Source organism: Coptis chinensis, chromosome 9 (genome assembly GCF_015680905.1).
Source record: "Coptis chinensis isolate HL-2020 chromosome 9, ASM1568090v1, whole genome shotgun sequence".
Taxonomy (NCBI): domain Eukaryota; kingdom Viridiplantae; phylum Streptophyta; class Magnoliopsida; order Ranunculales; family Ranunculaceae; genus Coptis; species Coptis chinensis.
Window position 1 is genome coordinate 60,720,608 of NC_141464.1, and position 24,459 is coordinate 60,745,066.

Sequence of the window (24,459 nt, forward strand, 5' to 3'; positions counted from 1 at the left end):
CTACAAATTTCTTAAAACGAGATTTTCTTCCATACTTTGGTTTCCTCTCATTTTGTATTCTGGAATCAAAGTCAGAAGTCGGAAGAGAAACCCAAAGATCTCTCCATCTTCTGCCAAAATGCTCATTTGCACAGCATATTTAGTATCTACTAAGGCAAGAATTTGGTGAAGAAGGTTATCAGGTAAACTGCTGATTCTGTCTTCTGTATCATGCTTCACCTTTTTGGCCATAAAAACTTGTCCATCTTTTGAATCCATGACTGAAGAAACTTTCAAGCTAGGAAAAACAGTAGTACAAAAAGTTGGTTTATTTAAAGTATAGTGCAAACTGCAAACAGACTACATCACACTTATACAAGAAGGAAATACGGAGACTGGAACCGCACAACAAAGAATTAAACGATGAAATTTTTCTACTGTTTTTGTTCCATATTATGATTTCCTACATAACTATGCCACAAGCAAAAAATAATAAAGCAAAGAATACGTACTCAACCAATATTTGGTTTTTATATGCAACTAATTGAAGATGTTGAAAACAAAACAACCATCACACAAAACAAATAAAGATAAACAATCTGGCTAGTAAACCAACTTACACGAACTGAGAGGGTTATGCTTCCTTTACGGTTTGAAAGGTTTCATGGTGTTGAAGGAAGTCTTATAGAATCACTAACGAACGTACGGTAGTTGCTAAAGTAGGATCCACGTTGGATTCCTAGTTTCTCTCTTCAACCCAGTGCCTATCCTAATTCCTAGCGGCAGTGAGTGTTTTGCTATTTCCAAAACTAGAAGGGGAAACTTGTTCGGTTTGGATTTGTAATTTTTTGGACCTTGTTAGATATGTGCCCCACGTTGCCTGAAAGATGCTACGAAGTCTGAGAGAGCTTTGTAGCCTTAGGGTAATCGGAATGCCAATTGTTTTTGGCCTTGTAATGTCAGCATATCAATAGATGCCATTATTTCCAAAGTCGGAGAAATCTGTCTTAAAATGTTGTTCTTCTACTACTCTCTTGGGGGATTAATTGTTTTCCTGCCCATGAAGGACCTCTGTGTTGTTCAGTTGTTCACAAACTAGAAAAAGGAATATTAATGGACAAGTGTAATCATATTGTGAACAGTGATGGATGCTACGACACACCCAGAGTCTCCTATATGGCGGTATTCTTAGTCCATTGCTCCATTTCCCAACCTTTGTGGCAATGAATAATGAAAAGCATTGCGTTCAGACTTATTCCATTGCATTCAAACGCAAGCAAAGTAGAAATGTGTTTTGGTTTTTACGTAATCTACTGTTCAACACTTGATAACAAAATTGGTAAGAAACTAAATACAAAGAATAAGTACTTCACAGAAAATCCAAAAAATCTTACAAAGTTGTCTTTATGAAATATGTGTATAAGGTCTTGTTCAAAGTTTACTACAAAGGATTAAAGGAAGAAAGTTGCAACATTAGACGATGCTCGCGGAATATGCATTAGCTTCTCTTTAAATTCCTCGAGATCCTTAGAAGCGAAGAAAACCATTTTCTCCAATACCAAAGCATTCTTCAGCAAATTTTCCAGGAATTTAAGCCCATTTGTGCATCCTATGATACCTTGAATCTCAACCGACCTGAGATGGTACATGCATTGCAGCGCCAACCCTGTATCCTGGTACCCCTGTAATAAACATTTTGTGTTAAGACATTAGAACAGACCCAAATTTTAAAAGACTCAATTTATATAAACAGTGTTAAATGTTCATAAACAGAAAGGCAGATACCTCATTGCTGTACTGTGCAGAAACCTCGCGCTTCAAATCAACAAGATAAGCAAAGTTAGTGTAAAATATATTGAAAAAGACAACTATAGCTACCAACTGAAGGTACACGAACTTTAAAAGCAAAGTTTCATATTAATTGCTTGGTCAGTACCTCCAATACTTCTACAATAAGGATATTCAGATTAGGAGAATTGTTCAGCAGGTACGTTATTGCATGAAAGCAGTTTCCTGAAAGCCACGTTTGGAGCTTCATATACCTCAAACTGAGGAATTGCAAAGCCAGGTTTTCAATTCGAGCAGCAGGCTTACAAAGAAGCTGACAAAACGACAATATCACAAATCAACTGAAAAAAATATATATATAATGAAATTTGAACCAACGACATGAAAACAGTATAGTTGTGTTCATGCAGAGCACCTGACCTGACAACTACCTATGCATCAATTGGCACATTTAGTGAACACTATCAGCTTGAACTCTTTATGAATGGAATGAATATATAAGGGTTTCAGAGTCTAATATAGCTGAGTTAGTTTCAATTGGGTTGAGTCAGACTCAAAACTTCATTGAATTTCAGTGAATTGGCACGTTTCCTGTTGAGACTTGTGACACATTTTTTAGAACATAAATCAACTCCTCAATATTCATGGACAGATGGACTCCAGGTTGTAGTCTTTAGAGGAAGAGATCTTCAGAATCAAGGGACTACTACCTAGGAGCAGCCACTCGCAGAATTTGATCCAACTACTCGTCATTCAAATTCAAGACTAGAGTCAAAAGATCTAACTTTGCAACTAAAGCACAGAGGATAATTTCGAATAGTGTACTGAATCCAGACAAGAAGGGGTAATACTCTAGGAGCACTACAACAGATACCCGACACTAGCATGGAAGTATGGAAAGTATGGAACTTAGAAGTCTGGTATACCCATTTAGTAACAAATTTCACCCATAACATATCTCAGTACAACACCAGCATATACTATTTCTTTTGTTCAATTCAAGTACGTAAAATGATCTGTTCAATAAAAGAGATGCCTGAATTCACTTTATTGAACATCATTCAGTTCAAGCATCAATTTATTGAACAAATGTCTCCTAGCAATTCAAGCACTCAAAAAACACAATGTCTCCTAGCAACCTCGAACAAACATAGTTATAATTCAATTTAGCATAGTTACGTTTATAACTGCTTACGTATGTCGACTGCAGGTCCTTTAAATAAAATAAAATAAAGTGGAAGCGACTTTTCATCTTACCCAACTCTGGGAAAACAAGTTGTGCACTGGTAGATATTTTAGTATATTTGACCAGGTTCGGAAAATTATAATACTTAACAGCACCATTAGGATCATCATCGTTTATTCTACTTTAGGTAGAAAAGAACTTACCTCAAGGAACCATGGAGATAATGTTAGATTTCTGACGTTGCAGACTTTTCTCAGATATCTTTCCGAACTCTGAACGTAATTTTCCATCCTTTTTGCTTGAATCTCTTCTGCTTCCCAATCTATATCAACCTCCATGTCGATGTCAGCAATAACTAGAGACGGCAGTATCTCAATAGAGTAATCACTACTTAAGTGAGCTTTCAACCTTAAAGATGAAAGGATTGGAGCAACTACTTCAATCTTACAATCGATCTTACTGGAACGATATGAATGTGAAGTAAAGTCATAAAATTCAACTTCAGAACAATTTTCTACTGCCAAGTGCTTCAGTTTAGGACCAAAAATGTTGAGATTCGGCATCTTATAGAACTTGATGTCAGTTAAGCTCAATGACTCAAGAAGCGGACAGCTTGAGAAGAGTTTATTAACATCATCAGTGAAATTAAATGATTTAAGATGCAGAGTTTTGAGAACAGGTAATGAAACCAAATCAGGCAATTTCAACTGCTCTCGAGCTCCCGATAAATTGAACTTCAAAACTTTCAAAGACTTACAAGTAAATATACTGAATGGCAGTTCAAAGTGAAAATTAGGCAAGTGGACATCAAGCTCTTGAAGATTGCGTCGTATGGAACCACGGATCCATGAACCAATAGATGAACCAACACATTTAAACGTAATTGTTCTGTCATATTTCTCATCATAGAATAGACGGAACTTCTGTATGTCAGAGTTGTCATGTTGGATAAACACCTCATTTACAAACTGCACAAAACGAGCACTTCTTCCCGTCTCTAACCCCTTGTTAACAATTCTAGAGTCAAAGTTAAAAGTGGGAAGAGAAGCCCAAAGATTTCTCCATCTTCTACCAAAAATGCTTGTTTTCACTGCAATTTCCATATCAACTAAGGACAGGATTTTGTGAAGAAGGCTATCAGGTATACCACTTATTCTGTCAACACTAATTGTTCTCCCCTCATGTTCTTCATTGTCCTTTGCCCCCTTTGCAATGGAAATTTGGGAAATTGAGGACCCAACATTGCTGCCATCCCCAAAATTAGTCTTTGCCTTGGCTCCACGGATACTCCTTGCAGCTTCATCATAAGCCACTGCCGCCTTCTCGGCGGTATCAAAAGTACCAAGCCATTTTCTTTTTTTATTCACTGGATCTCGAATCTCAGCTGCAAATCTACCGGATGGACGTTTACGTACACCTCTATAATGCACTTCCTTAGGAGCCATCAGTTCTTTGCAATAGAACACAATTTGTAGGAAAAACTGGAGTACAAAAAGTTAGAATATTAAAAGTCAAAAATCACTACGTAACATTAACACAAAAAGCAAATAGTGAGATTAGCACATAAAGTTACTAGAAATAGTTTCAAGGCTTTCTTATTTCTGCCCCATAAGGAATTTTCAAACTTACGTTCCCTTAAATAGTCTCTTAACAATTCACGTAGGGAGCTAATGCTTCTAAGTGTCAGAGTGAACGTCTGTCTCAAAAGTCTCATTCTAAATATCTAAAATTTCCCCTGCCCCTTTTTTCCTCTCTCTCCAAAACTACCCAACTCAATTTCCATCTCTTCAAATAAGTTAATTGAGTTACAGGGAAAGTTTGATGACGCAAGTAACTATGGACTGGTAGTTACACATTGCGTACAAAAAAAATGGATATATCTTCTAGTGCTTATACTCCCTAGTGATTTTGTACGTAACAAACTAACTATGGATACCAAAAGTGTATAAACAGAAGCAGTTAATTCAGAAGAATATTAAAATTTAGTAGAATTGACCAACTTACATCAACTTTGGAGAAGAAGAAGTTTAATTGTAGGAAGAAAGGCAGGTTCTTTTTTATATGGAGTTACATAGTGAGAGGTGTACGTTTCGTTCAAGGTGTTTGAAAGGTTTCAACTTTCAACAACGGCAGTTGCTAAAATAGGAATCCACCTAAGATTTAGTAACCACCAACGGATTGCTTGCTATGTTGAAATTTAGTGATATATATATGCCGAAATTCTGGAAGATCTTTTAAAAGATTTCGATATACAAAACGCTGTGAACCAAGAAGTTCGAAAACTACTACATTTGGCGTGAGGTATAACAGCAGCATGGACTCAGGTTTGATAAAATTGTTTGGACGACGTGCATTTGCAACTGTGTTGGAAACTTTATGGAATTTCATTCTTGTACTTGACCTGAAAATATAGTAGCATGGATTCCCACCACAGGGTTGTCTGCGTCATATTCAGAAAATTCAACAAACCAAGACAAGCAAGTAGCAGTACCAATGTACCATAAGAATTTTAAAACATTCGATAACTGTTGGACATCAGATACATAAAAAAAACCCATCCACAGATTGACTACGAAAAAGTGAAGCACTCTTCCTAGCATGTCCATAAATTTGAAATGTTGTCTTCACTCGAATGCAAGCAGAACAATTTTTACAAACCTTTGGTTTCCAGGTTGTACCTGCATTTGTTTACAGAACTCTTTATAGACAATTACAGACATCAGAGCACATTGCACATATGATTTGAATAAAGGATCCCTTACTTTACGATTGTTTTGTATCTGAACATTGGCAAAAAGATCACGGACATCAATAGTAACCTCAAAGTGGTTCATATATAATTGTCACATCCCGTGTATAACAGTACACTTTGGGAACCAACAGTTAATTACCTAATTGGAAGCACTGAAATATCAAGGAAGTAATGGATGGATCAAGATAATAGTATGCCAAGATTAAAGCGCAGGTATTCTTTATAGTAGCGCAACCTACATAGTAACCAAGTAGGAAAGAATCAACAAATGAATGACATGCAAACATGCACTAATAAGAGATAACTAGATTTTTGGACCCGTTCAACGAACGGGGACTGTTTTTATAAATTTTATTATTATGTATTAAAAATATTATTTTCAAAGTATATTGAACTCATACAGTAAATTTATTGATCAAAAATATTATTTCCAAAGTATATTGAAACTCATACAGTAAATTTATTGACCATAGACTAAAAGACTGTTTTTTTTTATTCAATGGGAACGGAGTCCGTTAAATAAAATCAATTTTTGCATGAAGATACTAAAAAACATAAAATCAATTTTTGCATGAAGATACTAAAAGTGATATTAATTTATTTTTACTTTTACAATTTTTTTTAAATTTACCTCTTCATATTTTTTTTAAGTCTAATTTTTTTTATATTTTAAAAAAAAATCTATTAAACAAATAGTTTTTTTTTTTTTTTTTTTTTTTTTTCAATTTTTTCTTTTTCTTTTCTTTTCTTGCAGTTTATTTTTGTGAAGCCCAACTTCTACTTATACAACTAACTAAAGCCCATAGTTCATTTAAAGGCCAAATTTGATAAAATGCCCTACCTTTTGGATTTTCCATGGGAAGTAACGTCACTAATGTCCAACTCAAATAAAGCCTATTGAATTTTCATTTTGAAGTAAGCCCACTTCAAACAAAGCCCATACTGCATACTTACAAAATTAGTTCAAGTAATATCTCAGCCCAAAGTCCTTTGATTTACAAACTTAGCCCATATTGCATACTTACAAAATTTAGGTATTTGTTTTCAACCCAAGGAAATGTCTCCAAATATCACAATGAATTATAGAGTAAGATCTTGTCAAAATATGAAGTAATCTTGGTGAGTTTTAATGTCCATTGATTCACAATATGCATATTATGTTTATTCAAGAACCCTTATATGAGTAATCATCTTTGAATTATAATGCCCGTTGATTCACAATATGCATTTATATTTATTCAAGAACCTTACTCTCGCACCAAAACAAAGGCTCTACTGATAACTATATAAATAACAAAAAAGACAAACACTATAATCATAGTTACCACTAAAATTTGTTAGCTAAGCGAAGTATAAAAGTTTGTTATTGTTTGGAAAGAATAACCTCAAAGTAAAATATTGGTTATTGCTTCGATAGAATAAACTCAAACACATCTAAGCATTATTGTTAATAGTCAGGATTACCATGAGGCATGAGCTAATTATGCAAGAGAAAAATGAATCGAAGGTAAGAAATAATAAAGTAATAAACAATAAAATAGCATACTAAGTAGTTGAAATATTATATATGAGATTTAAGTAATAATAACAAAAGGGATTAAAAATTGTTACTTATAACATCATTTCCAATATATTCATACATTTGTTAATTTGTTTTTCCAAATGATAGTACTTCTAGATGAACTTATGATGGGGACTTATAGCTAATGAAACTTGCCAAGCCACGTCGACCAATTTAAATCATAGTCGACTTAGATGGCATAGTTTCCACCCCATTCTATGATCATGGATCCATGGCCTGTTATGCAAAACCCTCAATCAAGCATCTATATTTCTACCAATTATGAATGTCTTTCATCAACCCCTCACTATTCAAAAGTGTGCTCCATAGGTTGATCCTTGATCTAGAGGCATATATGGTAGCGACCGCATTATATATTTGGGAAGGGATTCTCTTCCAAAAATATTATTATACACAACCCGGAGAATTTATCATGTAACCCGCAAAGAAAGGAATAAAATTGTGAATCCTCATACATGGAAGGGCGAATATTGGTTGTAATCACTAATCAGAATTTTGTGTATAGCTAACATTTCAGTGCTTCATTCTCAAATAAGAATACACATAACCAAAATATAGGCGCATTTTAATAGTTCCCAAGGGGTTAAATCACCTTCTCTAGGATATATGAACAATATGTTACACAGTATGTTACAATTGCTTTATATTTTTTTTTTTCCAAAAAGAGATCTTGTATCAAGTGTTCCTCCAAACAAAAAGATGTGTATTGCTATTTTTCATCATACATTAGTTATAATGCTTGTTGCAACATTAACCTAATGTTTTCCCTCCTTTCTTTCTCTCGATGTTTTGGAAAAGCTCATAAGTGGTTCGTGGTTCAATAGGGCAAAAGAGACCTATCAGCAGATTCTACTCATTAAGACCCATAGTTTGTGTTAAAAAAAGGGTTGTTGAAATTTTTAAAAACTCAACTCACACAGTCTATTGTATATAACCATTGGCATGTTTTAATTCCACTGACCATGTAGAGTTTATAGAGATGTTAATATAATCAAATGTTAGTATCTTGCTTTAAACTAATTACATAATACGAATTATATACGAAACTTAATAATGTAAAGTCATATTATACGAACCACATATTAGAAGTGCAAGGGAACAATATGCTCGATCTCCTTGGTGATACGATACATAAATCTTTCACTCTACATCCTATGATGCATTTGCCTTTGGTGCAAACATCTTTTCTTATCAATTAAACCCTGTCAATACTGATAATCAATCAATGGAGCTTATAATGCCAAATTGACAGTTTAAATTAACATTCTAACACGCAAAGCAAAACCAAAATAGATGTAGAAAACATATCAGCTATCATAGCAATGGTATGTATATATACCTCGAGCAGAAGAAAATATTTTAGCTAAACCCAAGCACTCCAAATACACTACGTACCGGCTGATTCTTAAATTGAAATCCAAATGAAGAGAGCATTATGTCGATCTATACCTTCCTAAACTTTTATGGGTAGAGCTACATAACTCGGAGGCTTCCAAACAGTGTGTCCATGGAACTATTGGGCACCATAGCCTTCTTTTTGTTCAATGCACAAAGGGTACCATTCTAAGTTCCTTTCCTTTTTGAACCCATTCAACGAACGGGGACCCTTTTTATATAATTTTTTTCATTTATTATTATGTATAAAAAAAATGCTACCAAACCATATTGAAACTCATACAGTAAAATTAATTGATCAAAGTTCCTAGTGCCAATAATTTGTTATGGCTATTAAACAAAGTTACAAACATAGAACGTTGAGCAAAATCCATTAAAAAGTAAAACTTTGCGTTGTTGCTAGTCATTAGTGTGAAAGTGTGAAACAGTTTGCTGCGGTGTCTTTCACCCTCTGCCATGCTAACTCAAGCAAGCTCTCAATCTCTAGAGAAGCTGCAGCCTGCAGAAAATAACTCAAACAATCTTCCCAAGCTAGACCATAATAGTAACAAAACCAAGGAGAGAAGGAACGACATTATGAATATAGAATGGGCACTCAGCCAGAGTCCCTTGATCATACACACCCGATCGATCGGCATTGTGATTCCTGAAAATAAGTTTGACATACCTGACTTTCAGAGATTCCGGGAGATGCAAAAACCACTGTGAAGCTTTACATAGCAACAAAGTTAAAGAGGTACAATCATGGCCCTCTTCAAAGGGAAGAAATTTGCCAATCCCAAGAACGAAGTATCTATTGGCATATAATTTAAACAGGATTAGTTCACATAAAATAATTGGTATGATCTTCTAATTATCGATCAGTTGACATTATGCACAATTGGAAGAGGTGGGATCTTGGCTATTTGTTCCAATGGTTTATTAGCACATAAACTAATAATCTACTTAACTTTTAATATTTGGATTAAGGAAGTAGTATTCATTAGTCCAAAGGTGCACACACTTTCTCTCTTACGTAATATCTTGTCTCTCTCCTACTTTTTCTTACGCTACTCTATCTTTCTCGTATTTTGCTCTCCCATTACTCTTCCAATTTGCTACTTATTTTTTTTTTTTTTTCTAAGCTAGTAAATATGTCAACCAAAATCTAAACTCCAATTGTGAAGAAGACAAACAATATTTACTAACATGTAAAAATTAATTGATGACATTGTTCTACTTTTAAGGCTGTTTTGTTTCTTTTTAGAACAAAGCATATTATTAGTTTATAATTGATGAGAGAAATATTTTTTTTTCTATGGTCTTAGCTGATTATCCAATTAGCCTTAGGTATGTGGTAAGCAAGTTTGCATCTCAAGTTTTTAGGTTGAGGGTTTCAATTCTCAAATATACAATAATTCACATAAATACAGGATCGTTACACTTTCTTCTTTTTTATGTGTAGCTTGTCCTAGTCCTTAGTGTTACTTTGGTTTCCATTCTTTTGATTATCAAATGTCAAGTCCTTCCCATCCTTCTTTTCCCTTTTCTTAAGGATTTTTGTCCTACACAAAGAAACCTCTATATTGTGAACTTATATATGTATGGATCCTATATGAGTTGAAGTCCTAAAAATTCTCCATTTTGATGATACTCAAATAACAAAAAGCCACCACAAACATCATCATTAACTTCACCTCAATACTTGTAATAAAACCACATTCTAATTATATGCATTAATACACTTACACTAACGATGTGAAGTAGCTTTTTGAAATGAAAACTATGAAAGTATGGGACAAATAAATATAGATGAGAAAGCTGATAATAGATTCAATAACCATAAGATACATAGGTAAAAGTTATAGATTTTACAGTTATTTACGTTTGAAATCATTGGTCCTTCTCGCCATGTCCAAAGTCGTTGACCTGCATGATCTTGTACAATATGGTTTTGTCCAACTCATCTTCTCCATTCAGGGCAGAGAAGTCGCATTGTCGGAAAGTCTGAGAACAATCATCTACATCTAACTGGAAGAAAGCAACTAACTTTGTGAAGTCTTCAAATATTCATAAACTACTGAACAACAATATAAGAATATAAGATTTATCAATGTAGATCAGTGATTACTACTCTGCATAACAAAATATAATAATGTTATACGTCTAAATACTTACGACACTCACTCACGCAAACATAAATTGATTTAAGTCCCCATCTTCTCAAGCAACTTTACAATTGAGATTACTTGGTTACCGGTCTTAATAACTATGACATCCGTCAATTCTTAAATTCCAAATTGCAAAGCCAAACAAAGTCGAGCATGGACACAAAATTGTACTTGAATTACCAAACTCTATGTTGTATTATTAGTAAATAATAGAAAAAAAAAAAAAATATGCATATATGGGTAACAAACTATACACAAAATCAAACATTGGTATATAAACTTTTTTTTTAGCAATTTGGGTAACGAAGTGTACCACGCTTTTACAACGTTGGGTTCTGCTTCACTTCCGTCCAATTTTTTCACACGTGTCAAGTTTTTTTTTTTTTTCTCTAATTATGTGTCACTTATTTTCCTATGTGGCTATCTAGTGGCAATTTGACACGTATGAAAAAAACTGACATGTGTGAAAAAACTTGACGGAAGTGAAACAGAACCCAACGTTGCAAAACATGGTACACTTCGTTATCCAAATTTGCTAAAAAAAAAGTTTATACACCAATGTTTGATTTCTTGTATAGTTTGTTACCCATCTATGCATTTTTTTTAAATAATAATAGGCAAAGATTCAAATGAAGGGAAAAACTTAATATATATACAATTGTTAATTCATCATCGCTCTAAAGAGTTGACATTGTCAAAGATTTGCAGCACATTGATTATAACTATTAGGGCGATCAAAACAGACCCAGTTAGGCATATTATGTTAGACACGGAGGGAAAAAAAAAAAAAAAATACCAGTTATATATTTAATACCATATTGAATGAACTATTAGCTAGTGAATGCGTGATCTTCAACAAAATTTTGAATGAGCTTTGGTTCTCCTGGATCACATTAGATTCAAAAGTCTCAAACATGCAATTTCTATAACACTATGATTCAATGCTAAATACATATCATAAGGAAACATTCTTTCCTTCTGTACACCTATATCAAAAAAAGTTAAATACGTGGTTCGAATCGGAGGCATCTTATGTGTAAAAGCAAGCATGATGACCACTACACTACAACAACTTCATCACATTTAATAAATTTTGTGTGGTAATATAGTACATAAATTATATATAAGGTGCAACCTCTAGAGTAAGTTATCCTAGTTCCATAATATAACAATGTTCCAAGTTATACATAGGTATCTAATGATAGTTCTTTGAAAGTGTGAATCTTAGATAGGAACCATAATTTTTAGCGGCCCTGATTTGTTTTTCTTGGGTGACCCTAGTGTATATGTATAACTTAGGAAAATGTGCAAATTTATTCTAAATCTTACGTGAAGAAAAACCTTTGAGTGGAGAGTTGTTATGGATTCATTCCCTTTGTGTTAGAGGTAGAGAGGCCAAACACTAACCTGCAAAGCTGCTGGTGCATTAGTGCTAAAATCCAAATCCATAATGAGCAAGAGTCAGTCCTATTATACACAATGCAACAATGACAATATATAGTTAGACAAACCCTATACATATACCAGTGTCATATCGAAAACAAAAGAGCAAGCAGAGAAAAAACACTTATTTTTTCATTACAAAAATTTGATAACAAATTATATAGATGTTATCTTTTGAGAAAGAAGCTTCTAAGAGTCTTAAGCATCTATAGAATTGTAAACAATTAGGTAGTGTCCAACACACTGAAGTAGATCCCTAACGAACTAAAAAGCGTGTTTTGTTGCCTATGATAGCTTATATGTAAACCAAGTTGTTTGAGAGGTTATTTTAGGATAGATTCTTCAATGAAGGAAGCATATACTTTCTTTGTGTGAAAAATGAACAATATAATTTCTTTCTTCAATTTGTTCAATAAGAATTAGGGGGTGTTATACATTTACATCTATGAATAAAAAAAGAGGTTTAAAGGTTGATCCTTATAAACCCTAACCATCATTTCTTCCGGCAAGTTTTATCAAAAAGGAAAAACAAATGCTTCGATATAAATTTATCTTTCTATTAGGCTCCCAAACTTGGTCTTAATGTGTCAATGTCTAAATGCATGCTTAACTAACCTTTCAGCTCAAGAACCTTATACTAATGTTCTTTTCTTGTCCATCCTAAAACGTGTCAATGAACTTGAGCTGAGATCTTCGTACTGCCTTTCCAAGGGCAACATTTGAGTTAACTACCCAATACTACATTTTAGTATTTCTTTATCTCTGTGCCTTGTTAATGAATTTGTGTTGTTGCTCACAACTGTCTTTACCCACATGACAAATAGAACTCCAGTTAATGTTGAATATGAATCATAGACTATTTTAAATATTCTTTCCAGTTTAGTAATTATTTAAATTTGTACTAATAATCAAAAAATTATGTTTTGTAATTCATTGAGAAAATGACAAAGATATGGATATAAACTTTCACCTCATAATGTGTTTGTAGTACTTGTAGGATTCCAAATTCAATGATTTCAAAAAATTTGAAGACCACCATCCAAAATTTTGACAAATTACTAAAGAGATGGTAAACACTTTCGTGTATCTTTTGATCAGTTGTATAAAAGCAACAGTCTTCTCTCTTGAACTAATTACCTGTTATGATCTCGCGCATTTTCTCTCTTCTCACCATATGCCTCTATTTTCTTAACAAATAAATATTAAAGACTCCTAAAAAATATGGTGAGTTTGTAAATTAGAGAAACCTCCCCCCATTTGTTACTTTCTCCTTCATTTTAATCCAAATTATTAACACCTCCCCAAATTATGCATTTTGGTTTTTTCTATAATCTATATTAAACCTCCCCAAATTATGCATTTTGATTTTTTCTATAATCTATATAAATCCTCTTTCTTATTGGTATAGGATATTTGATCTATTGTACCTGCATTTGTATTAGGATATGGCACTTGGTTATTGTTTGGAAAGTGTGAGAAGTGGTGCGTCGATGGAAAAATGAACAAATACCCATTGTGATTAACTAAATTAAATGGTGCACACAATTTTAGTTTCAAAAGATATGCATACCTCTGAATATTCTTAATATTTTTCTCAGAAATGGGCTTGACAGCTATTGTAGTTTTCCTGATTTCAATTTTTGTGCACTTAAAGCAATAAAAATAAGGGGAGTTAGCAGGATAAACAACAAAGTGACTACTCTAAAAAGTTTAAAGAGAGATCAACTACTATATACCTACAACTACACTAAAAGGTTACTTGAACAATGCTTTCGACTCGAGAATCTTATCAAGAATGTAGCACCTAATTGTTTCACACAATCATTATCTTTTCTATTTGGCATCTACATTTGGCATCGAAGGTAAGCCCGAGGGCATTATAACTTGTAAGTTAAGCATGTAAAATATATCCACCGGTTTCCTAAATCCTGCTAAATAAAAATTGGATTTTCTACTAATATCTCGAATTACCTAACATTTTTTCATTGAGTATTGCACCACTTGACATCTTGTCCACAGCTCTCTAACAAAAGAGTAGAATATTTTTTTTTTACATGAACAAAAATACTATCTATGGTCACCAAACCCAGTTGAAAGAGTTGGAAGTCTTGAAATAGTTTCACTTTGCTTGTCGAAAGCATCCCCTTCGAAAGTAACAACTTCCATTCTACTTTGCCTGGCTACATTGACTGTTAGTCTCATTTTTTCCAATGAATTAAGTTGTGAGTAGAGACATTATGCAACTTGTAGTAGCTCTAACAGTAATATATCTTTAAGTTCCCTATCCATTGAATAGAAGAGCTTTGCTTGTACGTTAGCACCTACAAAATTTGTGGGCATGCCTGTTTCTAAAGAGATTAGTAACTCGATAGAGTGCAAATGGGGTTTGAACCCCAGACCTCTGGTATTATCACCTAAAGGTTTTACCAACTAATCTAGCTGACACTTACAACTGAAATGGGATACCATAAGTGAAAAGAACAATTGTAAACAACAGCAGGAAATAAAAGACAATAATAAAAAGTAAACACTCTTATTAGATTTTACCAAGTGATACTATCAAACTTGAAAACTGGTTTGAAAGGGTCACCATGGTTTGAAAGAAAATTTTAAAAAATTAGGGGAAAAAAAAAACAAAAGCTTACATCCTTAGAAAAAATTTAGTACTGTGTGTTGTGTCCATGCCATTACTATTACTCCAATGTTTCCAACGTGCATTTCTAATTAATCAATGTCCTTACCATGCATACTATGATAACTTAAGTTGTCAAGGCACCTACACTAACTTACAATCCCCTTGCAACTTATGTTGTTAAGGTACCTTCTAATAAATGAAAAACCAAACCAAGGCAACTTTCACAATAAGCATATTATCCAAAATAAGAACAAAATCTGTACAAAGCAAAAATCCATCCATCTACTAATAAATAAGGTATCTGTTTACGTGTTGTAAATCAATGCCCTGATGAAGAAGTAATACCTGCTACATGTGGTTTAAGGTTCATGCCAAACGTGACAAGCTGCCACCAATCAAATATCTCCTTGAGTCCCTTTACTACCACCACCCTGCGACATTAACAATTGAAATGATACTCCTAGGTCAGAGAATTGAACTTAATATAATAGGATCAAATTAAAATCTATCCACGTTAATGATAATCAATGGGAAGGAAAAATGTCGCTACCCCAATTAACAAAATCTCAAACCTCTACAGCAAGTTTAAACTCCAAAACCCAAATACAGAGTATTACCTTAATGCGAATTAGCAAAGCAGTCTCCCTAGCTTCATGTCATTGGTTCTGCAATAAATATTGGGATGGGAGGATAAAAAATGTTCATGGAGGTCTTGGGAAATGGCGGGTATGAGGGACAAAGTTTGGGTTTCCCAATTCCATTTTTCAGTGCATTATTTAAATAGTAGACTGAAAAGACTCATAAGAAGTGTTTAAGATGTTCTACTTTTTTTAATGGGAGTTATAAGAGATCTGAAATGGTTTTTTGGTGTGTTTCACTTCTTTAAAGTTCAAAGTGGGGAATAGAAGGTTTAGAAGATGAAGGCCTAACTTTTCGGTTACAATTATGAAAATTCATGAATGTATTATGAGATTTTATTATTCGACTTAATTGTGATCCCAATCCTCTGAATGTTATTGGAGAAAACAACAAGAATATCACTTTGAACGTTACTTTCGGTTAAATTAATTTGTTCATGAAATATGACTACTCTTAGTTTATTACTATCAGTCCAATGAAATGATTTTCAAACTTAAATAGACATCAATGCCGTCAAAGATAGTTGCCACAAGACAAAAGCTTCCTATAAACAAAGAACCTTCCATTAGTACAATAATAGAATTACAAAGATGAAATGAAGTTCACTATGAAAGTTTCCCAAAATTTGATAGCACTCACGCCAGCGTACATACACAAACAAAATGATAAACAAAAGTAAAGACGAATACAAAAAAATTTTTACAGCCACCATCATATCCTAATCACCAAGATTGCAATAACAGACGATGAAGATGTTATAAGAGGTCCAATATAATTGTGTGCGAGGGCACCAAATTATTTGAACTTAAGGACATCGGTTGAAATGTTGTAGCTATGAACACCGCTTTCTCTTAATTACTTTCTAAAGTGCAACTCCTAGACATTTAGCCATTGAGTCTTCCTTTATTGAGAACAATAACTTGAATTTATAAGTTGGTAGCATGCTTAGTTGTCTGCAACAAAAATTGCTTCAATCCACGAATTTTAGACACAACAGATGTTCAATCTTTGTTTGTAGGTCTTTCACCCAGGCTTAATGAACCATGGCAAGTATGAAGAACCGACTGCTACAACCGAATCTGATTCTACCCATAGCCTATCGAAGCCTTTATCCCCAGAGCAACTTCAACACTCTATTACTGCCAACAACAGAGAATTGGGAATCACACCAGAGAACTTGTAGAATAACACATGATGAACTATGTCTGTATACCAAAGCCAGCTAACCCAAGTTTACTTTAAGCTAGGCTATCAATATTAACACATCTTTAATTTGATTGTTCAATCACTTTTATGCCAATCCTTTTCTGGGCACTACTATTTTTTTCTCTGAAAAATAGCCATCATATTAGTAGGATAGAAATAGGCAACATATTCAAATTTTATTTTCTTTGCAACCAATCCTAAAGTCAAGTCCTTCATACCCTCTAATGGTATCATGTATGTCAGAGAGTTAGCTCAATAAGAATTCTTTATGTACAACAGACAAAGGCTTGGTCAGAATTATCAAGGCCGCCTCACTATGTAAGCTTTCAATTTGAAAGGAGCATTGAATTACATTGTTAAGGTATCATGAAGTATTTCTTTATGGTATCAAAACAATATATGAAGGTCTTTCATTGTCACCAACCTATATCATGAGGGGCAAACTAAAGTGACCAATAACTTAAAAAGACTACAAACCATTTGTTGGAGTGGGCGTACTTCTACTAATTAACTCCCTATATCTGGCTCCCCACTCTCATTAAATAACACTCAACACATGAATCTGTGAAGGGATAATAAAACTGAAATGCACCTAATTGAAAGAAGGGTCCCCGTGACATATCTTTTCCCTAACCACAAAATTAACAATACATGTTCCAAAGTAAGCATAAGAAATTTGCAAAGCCCTCAAAATTCAAGTAAAAAAGAATAATGTCCCAATCAACTCATAGGAAAGAAATTAAAAATTAAAATGGAAACAACCGCAATGATTCAATTCACCCTTGTCCCCACTCAAAATTCTTGCTAATTCACAAATATGTGATGCAAACAATGAGTATCATTTCCGGAAGAATATAATTAGATAATCTATATTAGATGATTTCAAAACAGGAAAAGATCGAGTTTGGGATTCAGTACCTTTTTCAAGGATAGTTTCATAAATACCTTTTTCAAGGGATCGGATTAGCTTCTCCCCATCAGGGAATAATAATAACTGCAGCAACAATCCCTATAAAGTCAGAAGAATCAATGTTAAGTTAAGAAAAACAAACATAATTTTAGGGCTACAAAAAAGAGAAGATAAATTTTCCGAAAGACAATTGATATTACTAAGTCGTTGCACACTCTTAGATACTTACCAGCAAGAACTTTATGTATTAAGACTGAAAGGTCAAAGAGAACACGGGAGACTCACTTTTAAGAACTTAATCGCAAACAATGATGAATCCAACTATAATAATGAAATTAAAAAGAAATTAAAACTTACAGGTACTGTGAATGCAAATGAAATAAAATGGAACAGCTGCAAAGTACAATTATTGATTGTAATATAATCTTACAATAACTCAGAATAACTTACTGGACATTGGTCGCTGAATCAACTTTAGAATTTGCATACGTAAAAGCCCAAAACACAATTTCAAGCGAATTGGCAACCTGAAAACCAAAGTAAAAACTGACTTTTTAATCTTTGAGGAAGAGAATTTGCATGTGTAGTGTATTATTAGCACTAAGTACAGGGAAAGAGAGTCTGTACTTGGGTCTCTGACCTTAAGATAGGAGCAACTTGACCAACCACGATGTTTGATACCCTCCACCTCCTCATCACTTTTACTCTTTCCCTCTCCATCATTATCTATTAATGGCACCAATCATTCAACTCACCTTTATGTTCTGTAGGGATATTCTCCAAAGCTTCTAATCTAGGTTCTTATAGTCATCAAGGTTGTTTCCTTGTAAGTAAATTACAAAACTCAAAATCTCATTGAAAATTTAGAAAGAATGATTTGCAAGAAAAAAACAATACCAGCAACAATATCCTTGTCCTGCAATAAGGATCCAAGTGTTTTTTTTTATCATAATTGTGATAAAAGGGTGTATATTTTCATAACGATTAAAAAGAAAACATAACACATATGCATGGTCTATTACATTGTCTAGCTAGTGAATTTGCCACTGACTTTCCTTCATCATAAGGCATGATATGCATTGTCTATTACATTGTCTATGTACCAAGTTCTATTTATTTTTTAACCATTTAAGAAAACAAAATGCATTCGATCAATGGGTAAAAAGAAAATTGACTCTCAAAATGAAATCTTATCAAAACTCACCAATGACCTAATTGAGGCCTTGTCGGTATGTACGTGAGTTAATCTATGAACCCTTTTCAACTTTACAAACAAATCATGATGAACAAAGATGAGTCCAAGTAAGGAACAAACATTAGCACTTCACGTCCATGACACACTCATTTTGCTAGTATAGATACACATGTTAACAAATTATAGTGGCTGAACATGAACTAACCCTCTTGTCTATATATTTGTGTAAATGGACTCTAGTCGTTTATTTTCAGTTCTATCCACTTTATGTACTTGCGTAAAGGGATTGAAGTAAGACAGAAATGCCAATTATGAAAATAATAATTAATTTGACATTACAACATATCTATCTCTTTAGTCAAGACGATACATACCATGCATAGTTCCAACTTAGAGAACTCAGCTATGATGAAATCACTATTGCTTAATGATTAGCACTCACATCACAAATGAAAGCTATAAAGTTTAAGTATCTATGGTGCAACCACATTATTATGATTATAGTAACTATAACATAAAAATTGTACCAGATTAGAGTGAAGTGCATAGGAGCACTGCTTGCAAACCTATATACAAACAACTACCATAGCAAGAGTTGCAAACCTGCATATATTAATAGTTGTTTCATATAAAAATTACAAATGAGTAAATGCTGTCGAAAAAGAAGATGAGAAACCAAACTGATAGTGAGACAAAAGAAAAATTGCCCTTACCTGTGATGACTGTGATGTCAGTGCTTTGTCTCGTATGTCTCTGATTGATTTTGCTATTACTTTGAATCCTGATTTATTTGACAGATCAATATGAGTTTTTTATAAATTAAATCCTGGAGGATCAATTAGAAAACATACCATTTAATTTGAATCTAACTTATACTAAACCCATCCTAAGAACGGAAATCCCAATTATGCTAAATCGTTTTTTATGTAACGTTTTTTTTAACTGGTTTAAATTTTGTTGACAACATCTTGTATAGATGAAAAAAATACTTGAAAATAGTCTGTCATGAACAAATTAAGAAAATATGTATAATCACGCAACAAATTAGCTGAAAGTATGGACAAAAATGAAAGTAGTACCATATTAGGTGTATGTACGTGAGTTAAACAACATATATGTTCATGCAACCTCACTACTCTGACCTCAATTCCTATTTTATTGACTACCTTAAACATTGCAGCACCTCCAAGAGAGCTGACGTAAAAATGCAAAGGTGGAAGATATATATTGTTTAATTTCAAGTATAGTCAATCTTCATAAGTCATAATTAAAAAGCATAGGTCTTGCGTCCTTTTGCAAATTGCTCCTCTATTTACCAATATGTTTTTAGCTGCTGGAAAATGAATGTTACATCCTACTTCTTCACATCCATTAATGAAATCCCAAGCCTAAGAGTAAGAACTGTCTCATAATATATTAAATCGATTAGTGTGGTAAACTTTTACTTCATGCAACTACCTGCATTTGGAACTCCACTGTCATATAACAAATATCGTCGAAACCTCAAAAAAAAGTTTCTATTCATTAATTACTACGTTTAAATTTGATAACAGATACAACATTATTTTCTAATTGACAATTTTATCCCAAATCCTGTTATCAATTATGTTTTGCTTCAATATAATCAATGCAACTAATTAATAGAATTGGCCTATGAAACAAATGCAAAACAAAAGTGGAAATGAGTGTATTCATTTACCACTCAAACAACCTGAGTTATCCAAAACGAACAATTTAATCAGAAATCCAATATGATATTGTTTAAAGTTCTTTATCCGAGAGCATTCTGTTTTTTGATACATTAGACAATATATGGGATTTTCTGACGAAGAGCTACCTTATCGTTAACACTAAGCTATATTAACGTTAAAAAAGAAGAGAATGATGTGGATGATACCTTTAGTTGTACATTGAAGTAACGCAAATTCCCATTGCAATTCCTAAAAACTCAATATCATAAAGAAGATCCAAAATGTCAAAAAACACATAACTTGGCTCTAAAAATTGCAAAGAAATCCCCAAATCACTCTTAGTGAACTCAAAACCCGTGAAAATATTTCGAGAGAACCATAAAAAATCCCAAATAAATATATTAAAAGAAGAGAAGATAAGAAATGGCCCAAGGTTGCTTTGAATCGAACCTTTGAACTAAATGTGAGACTTCAAAAATAAGAATTGCTGATGAAGAGGATGGGAGAGTCAACAAAAAGAAGAAACATGATCTTAGGTAATTTATCTCAACCCCACCAAACCAAAGGCGCATTCCAACTTCATTTTGCATCAAAACATAAATTAAGGCAAAATCAACAATCAACATACAAATTCCTAACATTGCTCATACCTACAAAGATGATCTTAAGTAAATCGTGTCTTTTCGCTACCAAACGTCTTTGACTTCCATTGCATTGCAATGACAACCATCTGTTGCTATCTACTGAATGAAAAATGAAAAGCCAATCTCTTGAACATTTATTTGCAAATGGCTAAACTTGGTTTTTTATATATTTTTCTCGTTATAAAATGGTTTGGATATATAGCACAGTTGAGGTACCAATATTACATCTTGATCACTAAAAAAGTTCCAACTAATCTTAACCAATATAAGGTAAACCACAAAAAACTGATAAAGTACCTCAACTGTTGTTTCAATCAATTGGATCCCAAACGTCCTGTTGAGCGGCGAGAGAAGTTGTTACACGGTGATGTCAAATAATCAATCAAGTCCATGTCGTACATGTGAAGCACCTATTCCTCACAAATCACTGGTAAAAAAATGCAGAAGTTTAAAAAATAACAACTTAATAGAATAAAGACCAAATCCAAACTCAATATATGTTTTGTAGCATCGATGGGCAACTAATTAGTACTCAAACAGACAATAGTATGATCAAAATCTTTTGGCCAAGATACTAACCACACGATTATCTATGGGTTTTTGCCTTTATGGTATAACTACACAAAATTTAAAACTCCGGCGCAACTATTAACCGTCAAACTAATTTATTAGTAGAACTAATTAGATTTTAGAACTTCAAATTTTCAAACACAAAGTCAAATAAAGAATCAAACATGTAGCAAATCAATTGGGTGCAACAAAATAATTCGGAACTCTAAAGTTAAGTGAAGGAATACAAAACCAAGAAATTCTAATAAAAAAAATATACCCAATTGAGATTGAGGTTTTAAATACCCGTATATGGGGAAGAGCTTATAACAGAAGGCTTCAAGTTGGGCTGGGATCATGAAAGTTGATCGACTAACGGAAAGAAGCACACACCGAAGGTAGAGTATGATCGAGGTTCTTTTCTGCACGCTAGAATGCAAGTAATGAGAAACCCTGTCCTTCTCTTGTCTCAAACACATTTGAATCTTCAACATGTACTCAGTACTCTGCACAGGAATCTTCTTCAATCCACTTAGTGCCCTTCCCATCATAATTAGCAGAAGTATCAGCAAGAAAGGCTGCTTCAAAGTCGTTTGCATAGCAATATATCCATTACCCCCATCCCAAGTTCAATGAAGATATCCAAAACGTTCTTCAATAATGCAACATGTGTTCACTGTGTGTTTCTGGGATATATGGCAAAACCTTCGCAGTGATATATTCAACGAAGCCTTTTCTGTATTGGTCGTAGTGATCTTCAAACTAATCATTAGGATTTGTATGAAACTTTACAGCATCACAAAAAACAAATACTTCTACTCACAATCTAGCTTATAACAACCGATTTTCTCCAATATCCTACAGCCTGAAAAACTCGAGCTGACGGTGAGCATGTGCTGGTTTTACCGAACCAGGAGCTGTAGATCGAAAGAGAAAATGTTGTTAGCACTCCAGTGGTGCATTGGATGTTCTGTTGTACAATGTTACTCAGTGCTCACTGAGGAAGACATGCATTTCTTATCCGATAATATTGTTGGAGACCCAAAAATAGATACTTGGGCACTTGGCAATCAGTAACTTTTTCCTGGTTCTGAACCGTCGTGTCTGATTGATTCCTCCCACTTTTTCCATTCGCGTATCTATATATAATGAAGATTGCTATGAGTTTTTGACTGGCTTGACGCCGGGTCAATGATGGATATATAACATATCTATGATAGGTATTGCAGAGACACTACATTACCTTCAACCCTCTAAGAACCATCATTGTCGCGTAAAATATCACATGGACAACTGCCAACACGAAGATGAAAATGTGTAGCTGATGCAGTGCTTCAAGCGATAGCAATTGAACAGATCCCTGGAAGATTAATGTAGTACCTTCTTTTACTCGGGACCAGTACCGAATATAAAAGTCGCTGCCCATTCCATAAGGTGTAGCGCTTTAGTATATGTTAAAAAATATATAGTAAATTTCGAGAGAGAAAGGAACAACAAATCTTTTTTATGTTGCTGAACATGAAGAAGTGCTTGATTACAACTAATACATGTATTTTAGTAAAGATGATATTACATACTTTTCCGAGGTGATGAAGCAAGCGTTCAGCACCAAAAAGAAATGAAAACTCCAAAGAACTATCCATGTAGGAGTGTATACCAAAGATTGTGCATCTTCTGCCATTTGAAATCAGTGATGTAAGCCGGCCAGTAGGTTGGAAATGCTACCAGGAGATGATAAAAGGGCCGGAACTTGACTTGAGCTTTTCCATAATCTAAAACTTGAAGCAAATAGTGCAAATCTTGAAACTAAGAAACATAACTCCCTTCAGGATATTTACCTGAGGATGAACGCCAAATTCTCTTCTGTACCAATTCCTTTTCTTTTTTATATTATTTTTCAACAAAAACAGCAAAAGTTGGACACGCCTGGAAGCTCTATTGCCATATTTTTATATATAGCCCACCTTTAAGCGACTCAGAGAAGAATCCTCTTTCTTCTCATCCTCACTTGGGTGGTTTGCTAGATCATCTTCTTGTACTTGATGATTCTGTTGTTCCACATCATATTGCAATTCTACATCTATGACAGTGTTGTCTTCAATGTCAAGTATAGTAGTTTCCAAGGGTTCACCTTGTTCAAGGGTACCGAGCGATTGAAAAGAAAGGGCTTCGTGGGTTTTTTATTTTTTTCAAAGTTTCTGTATTTGGCGTTGGATTTGTTGGTTTAGGTTTTTTTTTGGTTATTTTGTTTTGCTTTCTTTTATTATTATTTGTTTATAAAATTAGAATTTGAAGAGGTCATAATAATATAAAAATATATTAGGGAGATTTAAACAAATTTGGGGAGGTATCACTAATTATTATTACATCCGATTTTGTAGGAGCCAATCATATTGCTCGGGGTACAAAATAGAGCGATATGGTGAGGAGAGAGAATGTGCGCGAGCTTTTATATATATATGAATTTGAAGAGGTCATAATAATATAAAAATATATTAGGGAGATTTAAACAAATTTGGGGAGGTATCACTAATTATTATTACATCCGATTTTGTAGGAGCCAATCATATTGCTCGGGGTACAAAATAGAGCGATATGGTGAGGAGAGAGAATGTGCGCGAGCTTTTATATATATATATAGATAGATTCTATTGGAACTAAATTGTGACAGTGACTTTAAATTGTTGCCTTATTTTCAATCTTGCAAGGAAAACC

General features: G+C 33.7%; 1 protein-coding gene and 1 long non-coding RNA gene across 4 annotated transcripts; both read right to left on the reverse strand.

Annotated features, from left to right (window-relative positions):
- Window positions 1–1,327: 1,327 nt before the first annotated feature.
- Window positions 1,328–5,199, reverse strand: LOC147477117 (F-box/LRR-repeat protein At4g14103-like). 2 transcript variants are annotated; one of them, XM_086584481.1, is made up of 5 exons: window positions 4,958–5,199; window positions 3,157–4,403; window positions 1,916–2,080; window positions 1,765–1,794; window positions 1,328–1,661 (listed from the first exon to the last, which is right to left on the reverse strand). In XM_086584481.1, the coding sequence occupies exons 2-5, from the start codon at window positions 4,396–4,398 to the stop codon at window positions 1,431–1,433; spliced, it is 1,668 nt and encodes a 555-aa protein (XP_086440607.1). In that variant the 5' UTR covers window positions 4,399–4,403; window positions 4,958–5,199; the 3' UTR covers window positions 1,328–1,430. The 2 variants fall into 2 exon arrangements, with proteins under 2 accessions (XP_086440607.1, XP_086440606.1); XM_086584480.1 differs by having other exon boundaries at window positions 3,157–4,434; window positions 4,958–5,197.
- Window positions 5,200–16,373: 11,174 nt separating this feature from the next.
- LOC147477118 (uncharacterized) lies at window positions 16,374–18,327 on the reverse strand. Of its 2 annotated transcripts, none has more exons than XR_015209254.1 (4): window positions 18,306–18,327; window positions 18,116–18,192; window positions 17,701–17,764; window positions 16,374–16,688 (listed from the first exon to the last, which is right to left on the reverse strand). It is a non-coding gene; the product is annotated as an uncharacterized LOC147477118 (long non-coding RNA). The 2 variants fall into 2 exon arrangements; XR_015209255.1 differs by having other exon boundaries at window positions 17,674–17,764.
- Between the last annotated feature and the right edge of the window lie 6,132 nt (window positions 18,328–24,459).